The sequence below is a fragment of the Tachypleus tridentatus genome, chromosome 5 (genome assembly GCF_004210375.1).
Source record: "Tachypleus tridentatus isolate NWPU-2018 chromosome 5, ASM421037v1, whole genome shotgun sequence".
Lineage (NCBI taxonomy): Eukaryota > Metazoa > Arthropoda > Merostomata > Xiphosura > Limulidae > Tachypleus > Tachypleus tridentatus.
Window position 1 is genome coordinate 44520685 of NC_134829.1, and position 13650 is coordinate 44534334.

At 31.4% G+C, this 13650-nt stretch overlaps 1 protein-coding gene across 7 annotated transcripts in view; it reads right to left on the reverse strand.

The window, feature by feature from the left end:
- Positions 1 to 3837: 3837 nt before the first annotated feature.
- The window catches only part of LOC143251057 (cyclin-dependent kinase 17-like), a 127587-nt gene continuing 117774 nt past the window's right edge, over positions 3838 to 13650 (reverse strand). For all 7 annotated transcript variants that reach the window (XM_076502396.1, XM_076502392.1, XM_076502393.1 and 4 more), the window contains 4 exons: positions 13088 to 13334; positions 9209 to 9299; positions 8771 to 8848; positions 3838 to 8437 (listed from right to left, as the gene is read on the reverse strand). In XM_076502396.1, the coding sequence (XP_076358511.1) occupies positions 8406 to 8437; positions 8771 to 8848; positions 9209 to 9299; positions 13088 to 13334 (448 nt within the window). In that variant the 3' untranslated portion in view covers positions 3838 to 8405. The remainder of the gene's footprint in view (positions 8438 to 8770; positions 8849 to 9208; positions 9300 to 13087; positions 13335 to 13650) is intronic.

Genomic DNA, 13650 nt, shown 5'->3' on the forward strand with positions numbered 1-13650 from the left:
TCCTTATTGACTGAAGGCCCTCGCTTGTGTGGAAATGACTGGATCTTTCAGCAGGACAATGCTGCAATCCACAATGCCCGCAGAACAAATTACGTTTTCTTGGCGAATAACGTGATTCTTTTGGACCATTCAGCGTGTTCGCCCGAACTGAACCCTATTTAAAATGTTTTGGGGGTGGATGGCAAGGGAAGTCTGTAGAAATGGACGTCAGTTCCAAACAGTGTATGATCTCTCTGAAGCCATCTTCACCACATAGAATAACACTCCAGCCACCCTTCTGCATACGCTATATCGACCATGCCAAAGCGAATGTTTGAAGTTATTCGCATGACGGCCGTGCAACTCACTACTGAGACCTCTTGTTGGGCTTTTCCTACCCTGTTTAGGACTTCTTTTTGGTATGGTCTTAAACTTTTGATCAGCTAGTATTTAGGCTAATTTCACAGTGTTCACCTTTTCCCTATTAAAATGTATCAGTGTGAGAATAATAATTATATAATAATTGGTAAAATGGAGTAATTACCTATCTATTCAAATCACTGCTTAGGCCTAACTCAAAACACTATGTGCAGTTTTGATCTCCATCTTTAACTTAACTTATGCAAAAGGCATTTTGGAGGACTAAAAAAAAATTTTAATTTTCCCTATTAAAATGTATCAGTGTGAGAACAGCTCTAAAAATGACATACGCTAACTAGAATTCATTTGTATACCATGCTTACTTTATTACTCATTTCTAACCAAACCTTTACATTCTATCACTTAAAATTAGGACATGATGTAGTGTCTCGGGAAGAATATTGGCCACTTTAATCGCCGCAGATAGCCCAGTTGCTTTTTGCCAATAAACACAAAACAACCAACCACGTTAATCATTTTAAATTCGTGGCTACTTTTTCCTTTTTTAATATCTGTTTGCAAAGATTTTTGCACATCGTTTTGGTATTGTCTTGTCTCCAAAGTGTAATATTCTGGTGATATATATTACAAGCGTGTATAAGTTACTAGAGCACTTGGAAATACAAATCGAGATCTTTTGTGCATATTGACTTCTATAGTTCTTTCTTAATGGTATCTTGTTTGTACGTATTATTTTTATTCTTATTAACTAGTTTAATATATGACTTTCGCATATATTCTGTATGTACATTCTTGTAAATTCTTTCTCGTATATAGCCCGGCATGGCCAGGTCGATTAAGGCGTGCGACTCGTAATCTGAGGGTTGCGGGTTCGAAACCTCGTCGCACCAAACATGCTCGCCCTTTCAGCCGTGAGGGCGTTATAATGTTACAGTCAATCCCACTATTCGTTGGTCAAAAGAGCAGTCCAAGAGTTGGCGGTGGGTGATGATGATTAGGTGCCTTTCCTCTAGTCTTACACTGCTAAATTAGGGACAACTAGCCCAGATAGCCCTCGAGTAGCTTTGCGCGAAATTCAAACCAAACAAACAAACTTTCTCATATACTTATGTAGCAGTTTATATCTTCTACTCACTTAAGCTCATTTGATCCCTGTCTTCAATATTCGTTTTGGATACGAAGATATTTTCCACGTCTCAGTTTCCTTCCGTCATAAAGTCACAGTATACCTAAAAACTAGAGAAGCTCTGTTTTTTTTTTTCAACCTCCTGCTACACACCGTTCAGCACATTTGGATCTCAAAAATACAAGTCCGTGCGTGCGTGTGCCGTTATCGAAAAACACGGACATTTTTGACAGGGCAGTGAGGAATAATATTCCACACATAACCACAAAGTTTCATTAACATTCAATCAGTTGCAACGGAGTTGTAGAACACGAATAGTGTGAAAAATTGTCACTCATGTTGACAGATACGGTTTTTTGTAGCGTTATTTTTTTTTTTAGAATTTCGTGACCTTTGACCTTGAATTTCCAAAAACTAATTACTTATAAGTTGAGTCATGGTCAAAATATATATAAGCTTTCATCCAAATCCATTCAGCCATTTTCGAGAAAGGTTGCTCTCTCTCTCTCTCTAACACACAGTGGGAAAAACAATTTTTGCCCACCTTTGGTAACGGCCTGGCATGGCCTAGCGCGTTAAGGCGTGCACTTCGTAATATGAGGGTCGCGGGTTCGCGCCCGAGTCGCGCCAAAACATGCTCGCCCTCCCAGCCGTGGGAGGTCAATCCCACTTTTCGTTGGTAAAAAAGTTGGCGGTGGGTGGTGGTGATGACTAGCTGCCTTCCCTCTAGTCTTACACTGCTAAATTAGGGACGGCTAGCACAGATAGCCCTCGAGTAGCTTTGTGCGAAATTCCAAAACAAACAAACCTTCGGTAACATAATTTAAAAAAATACGTAATGTTAATTCAAAAATAATCACCTAAATAATTATGAAACATAAAACTTGAGAATCTCATATTTATCCAAATATTCCTAATCCATAACGCAAGGTAAGAACATAAACATCTCCTTTAATAAATTAAAGGCGGAAGACTTCAGAAAGGTCGTCCTCTACACTTGTGTCTCCACGATAGGCAGTTGCCGTCCATACTACAAAGTTTCATCATAAATATTTCCTCTCAACACTGTATACAATTTTACTTAAGTAAAATCACTACAAGCAAATATATATACGCATTTACTTAAAACAAGGAATCTTTACAAGTTTTACAATATTATGTAAATACTTACAGTTTCTGTTACCACTAATCTATACCAAGTTAAAAATGATTACCATCCCATGTGTAATATTGGCACGTGATTTTAAAGAAAGAACAACCAGAGACTTCCATGATGGTTCAGGGGTCAAAGTACACACAATCTTGATGGAGTTGTTTTTTTTTCTCTTCCTTTAGACTTTTTGCTGTTCTTCCTAGTAAGGAAGTCTAAGATATATATATATATATCCTCCCAAAATGTTCTACACAACTTTATTAATAGTCCCTTAATTTTATTACCCAGAATCCTTACAAGTCCATAATGAATATTACATTTCTATATTATTTCATTTCACACAGTTATTAACATTAATCCTTTATTGCTTTTCATTATGTTCTTGCTAATATCAACTTTAGTTCTGCATGACTTTAGATATCTCAATTAACATTCCCACCACTAATAATCTAATTATGGAAAACAATGCTGTATCACATATCGTTCAATGTACTTAGTATATGGTATCAAATAATCTACTTGATGCATTATAAGATAGGACAGTGTGGATAAGGTTGATAGGCACAGCAAGACGAGATGGTATTAAACTAAGAATTCACAAAATTAAAATATTTTTTTAAGAAAATAAACACAGGCACAGCAAGACGAGATGGTATTAAACTAAGAATTCACAAAATTAAAATAGTTTTTTTAAGAAAATAAACACAGGCACAGCAAGACGAGATGGTATTAAACTAAGAATTCACAAAATTAAAATATTTTTTTAAGAAAATAAACACAGGCACAGCAAGACGAGATGGTATTAAACTGAGAATTCACAAAATTAAAATATTTTTTAAAGAAAATAAACAAGTATTGTAGTGTTTAGTAATGTTCTTAAAATGTCACTTTAGGTGTTGAACTAAAAGCTTTGCATCAATTATTAACTTGTACCATGCCATCAATTATAAGAAATAAAACAAACTAATAATCGTAGGTTTTAACACCCGTTAAAGTGAAAATATATTGACAAACAACTTTTCCCAGATAGCTTAGTAATTAACATACACATAAAAAAAACAAATTGTGAAGAGCTGCATGTCAAATCAATAGGCCTTAATTGGTAGTTGTTGTTTTTAACTTTCATCATAAAAGGTATTGAAGAAATGTAAACCAAGGTGGGTGAACCCACACGGTTTCCATTAATTCTGCACAAGAATCCAAATAAAAATGGTTTTATTTGTTTCACAGCTGCATTCATACATTTTACTATAGAATACTAATGTCATCATTTAAAAGCTATGTACAGGAACTACAGTACTAAGATATCTATATTATTTAACTAACAGAATCCCTGCAGGTATTCTAGTAGAAAATCTCAGATTATTGTAAATTGGGTTTATTCTAAAATGAGACTGGGAGACCTATTTTCTACAATTATATAGAATATGTAACTAATTTATGTACTTTACACCCATTTTTATGCTCCTAACAGTTTACCAAGATTCACAGCTACAATAGCTTTGTCCTTTAATGCTACGAATGATATTAATTTCAGAGCAGAGTTAGCTGTAATACTCAGAGCTGATTAAATAAATTTTTCTATTTATAAACACTTGAATGCATTGTTTCATGAACTAGTTAGATTAGCTGTTAAAAATATCAGATCAACATTTGAAAATCTAGTCACAAAAGGGTTCTATTTTTTTTCAGTTTTTTTACTTGTTTAATGATCAAAAACACCTTTACTTTACCACTATTTATTAGTCTTTCTGAATTATGCATGAACCAAAATTTCAAATGTAACACATGAACAGTAGAACCCTATAGGTTTGTTTAGAATTAAGCACAAAGCTACACCATGGGCTATCTGTGCTCTGCCCACCACGGGTATCGAAACCCAGTTTTTTGTGTGTAAGTCCGCAGACATACCACTGTGCCACTGGGGGGGCTGAACCCTATAGGAATTTAACTGTGATGTCACAAGTGGTAACTTAAGAATTCTTCATAAGCATAAATAAAATAAATGTCATCACCTTGCACAATGCATGTGAAAATAAAAATGACTAAATTTACTAACATTCATAATCTTCCATGTGAAAATTCTTTTAAAGCACCTATGTATACAGACACTCAAGACAAGGTTTATTACATATTTTGTAAATCTGTAAAATTACTCACTTCTTGTCAGTTTCAGTTATTGTTTCAATATTGGAAATTAAAAACTGGAATGAGTAAAGTTATTTCTTAAATCTTGAAAAAAAAAGGGGACACAATAAACGTTCATCTTTATCGTCTTGAGCTATCTAATAAAAAACAACTTCGAACAATTCACAATTGCAAAGTGAAATTTACTTCTGAAAAATAATCTATACATGATGAGCTGCAGACAGAATAACAAAGCTTGCTACTACAAGTGTGGCTATGGAATGCATTAAACTTATGATAACTCTAAACTCCTGGGTGAAAGAAAGGAAAACAAACTTTGTCTCAGCATCTATCTCCATCACCCCATTAACAACAACTAATGATCACAAAACAAAAACTGTCAAACATTTGTTGAAGCTAGTAGAGAGAAAAGAGGAACTGACCCACAGGTCACTTACAATAAGCACTTTCCATTTGTTAGTTCCCCTCTTTAATTACACAATAAATTACTATTTAATTAGGTTGTTTTTGTTGTAAAGGATACAAGCTCAGAATTACAATTAGAGAGATCAATTTTCAAACACAAGCTTACAATATTGTACAGTTAGTTATAAGATTTAAAAACTATGTCAAGCAGTACGGAAAAATAATAAAAGGCTCCCGTCAAATCATTCAGTAAAACCATGATTCAATGATTATATTAAAGAAACACAAGTACTAGCAGGAAATAAAAATATTTGCATTAAATCGTAGTTTACATTAAAAAAAATTACCAAGAATACAAGTCTCAAAAAAGGTCACAAATTCAAACTATGCATCCCTTCCAACTGCTTTACTATTACAAATAGTCTGAAGTATTTACTTCTATTTAAAGTTTACATTTCATAACATAAGTAATGAGTTTTATCAAGCAACAGCCAGTTATCTTACTCCTTAGATATCTAATGTTTTAACAGATGATTGTTATAGCAGCTCAAAAAAATACATTTCTTTTGTTACAACTAAAGACAGAAAACAAATAATTTCACATTTGATAATATGGTATTTTATATCAAAATGCTAATATTACATTATTACATCTACCGTACAAACCTGTCGGACAGTGAAAAAGGTACAGATATCTTCTTCAAAGAATACATAGCAAAAGAAATTCCTTTTATAGGTTTCTTTTTAATATTATTCTGTTTAAAATAGGATAAACAACTACAAGACACTACACTTGTATGCTTAAACTATCCAATCACAGTACACTACATCCATAAATGAACCAACCAACCAACCACTTCACACCACTTCTTTACATGATTCACCAATCACAACATCAACCCAAAATATACAGGAACAAACACTTGTTTGAAGAATAACTCAGAAAAAAAATGTTGAAATTATTCTGCCAAATTTACTTTTTAAATATTTTTGAGCAGGTTAATGTTGGAGCAGGTAAGTTTCAGTGCACAATGTGACTGCACTACACCATATCACAGTTCTAAAAAATTTGTTTTAATTACATTCCCTGAATATATTAGCTTTGTAATAAAACAACAGCTATAGTTATGAAAAAAACTACAAATTAGTAACTGAATGTAATAAGATCATAGTATAAATATGGTTGTAAGACTTTTTCTGCCAGTTTTTAAGTATGACAATGTTCCAACTTCTATACTGGGGCCTTCTTTTAGTCAAACGTATATAGTATAGAAGTTGAAACAGCATCCCACTATGAAAACAGGCAAGAGTAGTCCATCACAGCCAAGTCTATACTACAATGAAACTGTCCCAAATACCCTTGAAGTCGCACGACTGTGGTTTCTACAGAAGGACAGTCAATACTTGACCATAAAAGTAGCTATAAAGTGATTATGGATGTTAGTCAGCAGTGGCCATAAATTACGTTCTTCAGAACAGTTTGACTGCAATCTTAATAAATATAAGGTAGAAAAACCTGTGTAGTTTTTGGTGCAATTAAGATACAATAAAAAAGTAAAATGTGACTTTCAATGAAACAAACAATGAACCTTGTACAAATCCAAGTGAGGGTGCTCTACACATCAGAACATTAGAAACAAAGTGAGAAAACATTCACAGGTTGTACAAAATATATGGGAAACATGAAGTTCTTACAAAAATACATCTACAAATAATGAAATCAACACTTACAAATTACACATCTTACAAAAACAAGTTGATGAAATTCTGTTTCAGAGTGTAGGTAAGTATCTTTGCATTTACTGTGTACAATCTTACGGCACGTATTCTTTTTGTGATTTTTTTTTGAAAAATACTTTAAACCAATGTTCTTATTAACAAAAAATAAGAAAACAAAACAAGTTGAATCTGATACTTTTTTTTAAATACATCATAATTTGGTCATTTCTTGAATTTGAGAATAACTATCTTATTTAACTGAAATTCATAGTAAACCAAGAAGAGATGTATTTGCTTAACTCACTGACTGTTGATTCAGTTTATATGGCACAGTCTGCTTCCAGCAGTTGAATTCAGCGTACCATATACAACGTACGGCCTAAAAAATTTTTTGCACTGAGTTTAGAGCAGTGACAATCAATGAGCTAAATTTTTTTGTATTCAGACGATCCAATTTATAGATTACAATACTTCTGTTTATTTATTTCCTTGTTTTTTAAGCATCAATGTTTTGTAAGAGCCACATCTAGTTTTCAAAGCTTTTTGTTTTTTTAAGTCACAATAACAAACATTGAATTTAGCACAGAAGGTTAACATACAAATAATACAATGAAGAATTGGTAATTATGGATTCTAAATTAATGAGGAACACTATTAAAAAAAAAATTAAACAAGGATATATAACGTATTCAATCTCTTTAGTCACTCTTAGTATCTTCAAATGGAGTTGTTGTAGTGTTAAGATATTACTCTGAATATTAACAAAACCAGGGCTCATATCTTATGATAAACTATTTTTAAAGTAAAAACGAAACACGAGCCCCTGAAAGTTCCACTGGAAAAAGTTCTAATGTTTTATAGAAACTTAAAGTTTTGTCTGTCGACTGTAATATTAATTATATCAAAGCCATCCATCAACAAATTTATCTAAATAAATATTTGAAAAAAAAAAAAGTTTATTTGCTTTTATTAACTTATTATATCCAACATTATTGTTTCCCTGCTTATTTTAAATTGTTTCATGAATAGACTAAATAAAAAAGTTGTGAAATGAATTGCATACATAAAAAAATAATGACAGGAGGACCTAAGCCGGTACACACTATACAAAAGTATTTTCAAAAACAATGCTGTTATAAAGATTAGTAGACAGGACTAACCTCTATCAGCTTAAAACTATATATAAACAATCCTAAAGTGACTTCTAAAATCAATACTTCTGAATATCTTTCAGAAAATCAAGAAACAGTAGAAGACTATTGCACAGACACCAGTACTCAAGATTTGGCATATATTCACATAAATTTTTTATATATCACTTTTCATCTCTCTTCTTACTCAACAACAAATGGACAAAACAAGAAATGAACATATTTGTTTCAGAAGAATTGATGAATCCACAGATATGTATCCTATAGCTTGACCTTAGTAGCTGCCAGTAGGCTTATGGACCTTATCTTTGGTGACCCCATCTTAGAAATCAATTCTCTACCATTATAGCAGCATACTTTGTCTTCGGTTGCGACCTGGTATCAGGAAAAAAACAAGACTTTTGCATTCAAAGTTAGTCTCTAAAAAGTCACAAATGACACAGAGCTAGGTTATTTTTTTAATAAACTCAGCTGAAGCTTAATTATGATATCACACATATTTTTATCACCATAATTTTTTTTTTAAATAAATCCTCCCTTATTGAACTAAAGTATAAGCTACCGAACTAAAAACAATTTCTCAACAAATTAGAAATGGTCTTTTGAACATTAAGTTACATCATTTTGAATGGTTAGAAACACAAACATACAGAAATCTGTATTTAATATATGGATGGATGTTATTACACAGTAAGGATATTAACATACTTGAACTAAGGAATGGTACGGTTTTACTACCAAGATCTCGGCTTAGTTGTATTCCAGATAATGTGAAAATGGAAGTAGCTGAAAGAAACAACAACAGATGCTATAATAACTGTTAATATCTGAAATATTTATTCATAAAATGTTTGGTTTTTTTTAGACTATACATTCAGACTTCCTGATGAAAACATTACTCAAAGTAAGGTATAATTGGTTAACCACAAATATAAACAGGTTTATGTTTTGAAAAAGATAGAACTGATACATCTGACTGGCTTATTTCATGCCAATGACTGAATAAACACACACATGCATGTATAAAATCAGTTAAATATTATCTTGTCACTTCACACACAGAGAAATTGAACTTCCAAGTATTTTTTCACTGCTTAAACATTTTATAAAATAATAAGACATTTTATATTTATTTTGTAAACTTACTGTTAGGTAGCTTATGAATTCCTGGCCCCAAGCTTTCAAAGTAAGAATGCTGCATAGCTTCGACGGCTGACACCCGAATCTTTGGGTTGTACTGCAAAGGACAGCTAAATACATTAAACTTTATAACCTTTGATTTTGTAATGTATGGATAACCTGCAAAACTAAGTATGCCTGAAACTTCAACTTCTACAAATAAAATTTTAAACATTTTTGTGTCTTGAGTAAAAAGCAGAGGAAATATAATAAAATGAGTTATTAGTAGAATTTATTTAGAGCAGGCTACTTATTTTATAAATAATTCAGTTATCCCTATTGATACAGGTTTTCCTATGGTTAGAGCATCTTATCATACATATAGCCTTACCTTCAAAAATTTATTAGAATACTATTTTATGGTTGAAAGTATGTTAATAGGTTTGTCATTAAAGTGGAGATTATAATTCACATTATAGTGCTAGATGTTAGATAATTAAGCTGTTAGTTAAGCTGCATTCAGCTTTGGTTCATATTAGATGTTTGTAATGTCCAAATATAAAGTATGTAATTTTCACAAAACAGAAACTTAAATTACTGATATTTACTAGCTAGAATATAAAATAAGAACCACCTATCTCTTTTATATATGCTGAGATACTGTTATATTTAATAAATGAAATACACTTTTGGAAATACTTGTGTTATGTATACCAGCTTCATTTTATCATGTGTTTATAACCAGTAAAAAAAAAAAAAAACAACTGAATTTCCCCTATGTGGTTTGTTTTCAGCCTCTTGAAGGTGGGAATTTTCCAAGATTATTTCTTTTGTCTCCAATCTTGAAAGGAAGGGGTAAGTGAAAATGTTTGAAAAATAAAATTTTTTTAGACCCAGATACAGTTTAGTTACTAAACCTGATAAATTATAGTGGAATTCTGTGTTATTAGTAGAATACTTTATAATTTTTATTTTGAAATAAAGAGTAATAGCGAATAGCAATAATATACATATGTAACGTACTATAAGTGAAATGTGACTGTATTTTACAAAATAATGGCTCACTAGAAAAAGAGTCAAGACAGGTCATTTTGTAAAAGCTAGTTTTATACTGCTGGATATGGGAACAGGAGTGCATGTGGACTGAATCATTACAGCTGAAAGGTTAATAAAATAATAATATTAAATAGAGATGTATAATGTTATGAGATTTAAGTTATTTAGGACAAACATCTGTGGTAACATGTAATAATTTGTAGTCATCCTAGAATGAAGAAAACATAATTTATATCTATTTCCTAATTTTTTATTGTGGTTACAGGGTCGGTCAAACTGACCAAATCCATACAGAGATACAATAGTGAAAACAACACACAAAATAGTTTTTGTAAAAGGATAATTATTTGAAGGTTACAGAAATTTCACTTATTAAGCTTGAGATATAAAAGTAATTTTAAACTTAAAATCAAAATTATTTTTACATGTCTAATAGTAAAGATTTGAAAAGAAAAAATGAACAAGTAAATAATTCCTTAAAAAAACACTTTAAAACTTAATCAAAAATGTTAATATTTTGTGTACAAAAGCCTTAAAATGTTTACTGATAATCTGCAAAAGTTCATAAAGATATGCCTACTGTATTAAAAGTTATAGTATGAAAACTGAAACAAACAAAATGGTTACAAGTTCAGTCCCTGGGACCAAGTCCATGGTGAGAGAGTTAAGTGTTGGTTTCAGTTTCACTTCTTTAGCTTCCCTAACATGAACACATTGAAGAAAAAGGTATACTTTCAACCACCTTCATTCCATGTTGGAGACCAAAGGTGTAAAAATGAATGTACAAAGAATAATTAGGACACCCTTGTCATGACAACTTTCACAAAGTTTTGTAACGTTCTAAAATACTATAACTGAATGTTTGAGAAGTCTCAGAAAAAGCAAAAATATGAGATATTAGCATATGAGACTTTCCCAGATAGAAACTGATTTGATCAATTAAAAGGTCTTTATCAAGTAGATAATTTTGTTTTTTACCAAATAGTTTATACAAAGCATTTTAAAGTAGTATGCACATTTGATATATAAAAATGATGTTTTTAGTGCCATGTTTGCTCTATTTATTTTTTCAAAGAAATATTTCAAGAAAGATTTACCAAAATTAACTAAAAACATTATTCTGATGAAACAAGTTCCAATAATCAAATCTTTGTGAAACAGAAGCATTGAAAAGAAACATAAACTTCTAGAAAGTAACTTAATGTAAAAAAACAACTAATTGTCATAAGCAAAATCCACTTTAAAAATATACAAAAAGATAACATTGTGAACCAAAATTTATTCAACAGAGATACATACACACAGTTAAATCTTTAATTCGGGAATCAATATTTACATTACAAATACCATATATCTGTAAATATAAAATACAGTTATCAAGTATTCAAGAAGTAGGAAGACATCATAAGATACTCTTGTACACAAGGATGTAATGAAACTTTACTTCATATGACTGATTATGAGATAACTAGTTTGGAGAAATGACAGATCAATAGTTTCTCCTCACATTGTAGAAATTAATATTTTTCCAACTTTAGGAGTTATTTTAAAAACCAATCGAATGTTTTCAGCTAGTTTTGTTGGTTTCTGGCATATCCAAATATATGTATATGTGGAATACCTTAGTTTTTATTTCAAAATTGATGAAAACAAAACAACAGCAGATACTTTTCATAAGCAGGCTGATAACATATTATACCTGTGGGTCAATATAACAGTCACAAATTTATGTACAATATTTACTGTAACAGAAAAATGTTTTTTGATAGAAAATTTTTTCAATCACATTTCTTTTTATGCATCAGTTACTGCTCATAAATTTTAGTTGTTTGCTAACAATCTTAAGTGCAACCCTCCAAGAGAACATTTTTTGAAGCTCAATAGATTAGGATTTGATCCAGAACTATCTAAATTAGTAGGATGGAGCTCTTATTAACTGGAGATTTATTAATATAGTGTTATTTTTGTTATTTGCAGTTAAAATCATGTACTTGATAAGAATAAAAGTAACACAACTCTAGTAATAATTACTGAAGTAAAATCAGTGCTGTGTCAACTTAGCCTACTGTTTCAGTCCAACCTCAATCTAATTTCAAACACAATGAGGGAAGACAGCAGATTTAGAAACCAAATAGGGATCAATTCTCAATTAGTATGCACACACAAAACCTGAATGATTAAAAGTTGTATATAATTAAAACTATGGAGGAACAAACATGCATCTGCAAGTAGATTTCTGGAGTTTCCCTTGTCAACTTTCTATACTTTGGGTACTGCACATAACCAACCACATTCAGTTAACAGTCACCAAAAATACCTTGCAACAGATATCTATTCATACATGTATTTAAAGATTTAAAGATAGTACACAGGGACAGTGGAAATCTCGTTTATCCATTCATGTGTGTCACTAATTAGATGATGAGGCATTTCACTACCTTAAGAGAGTTACAGTTACTAGGCTGATTTCTCAAAGCCCATTTTCTTGGTTGTGGTTTCACTAGATAGTAGACAGGGACAGTGGAAATCTTGTAAATTTTAATAAAAACTAAATTCAGATTAGATAGTTAGCACACAGGAACACTTATAAAAGTTGTAATATTTTCAAAACGAGATCCAAAATTCAAGTACTTTCAAATAGTTCACTATTCTTCTTCAGGAAAATAAACACTATATCATGTAGTTGAAAGAATGATTGCACGGTAAAGGGAAGTTTCTAACTGATAAGCTAAAAAGGGATGGCAGTTTTGTTTAAAATGTTTAAATAGGAGTCACGAACATCACTTATAACACATAGTACTTAAAACCTACATAGAAATAACACAAGTGAAAATGGATTAGGTGACCAACCTTCAAGAATTTGGTCAGTAAATCTAGTCCTTCACAGTCCAGTCTTGGTACCCTGTTCAAGAGAGGCTCAGGTTGATACTGAGGAAACTTAAAGTTCTGAAACTCTTCATTATGGGTGAGCCCTGGCCACGTTTCTTCTGTTGGTGTTCCAAGGGTTCGAAAAATTAGATGAAGTTCATCTTCCACAGTAGACCCAGGAAAGAGGGGTCGTCCACTAGCCATTTCAAAAAATATACATCCTACACCCCTGGATAGTAATAGTAACAATCATTTTAGGCATAGTTACAAACATTAAAATAACAATATATAAAAAATATATCTTATCACTACAGCATATATAAAACTACTTTATTTCTGGAACTTACAAACAAACTGACATCAGGAAGTACAACTTCTATCAAATCAAATAATTTACATTTTTCTCTACACATTAATGTATTAAAATCATTGAAATTCTTTTAACTCTTTCTTTCCAGGTATCCTTTACTACACATGACAAAGTTTTAGTGTCTTACATTCTAAATTTTATTAAACTAATTTTTGTTTATATTATACCAATTAGT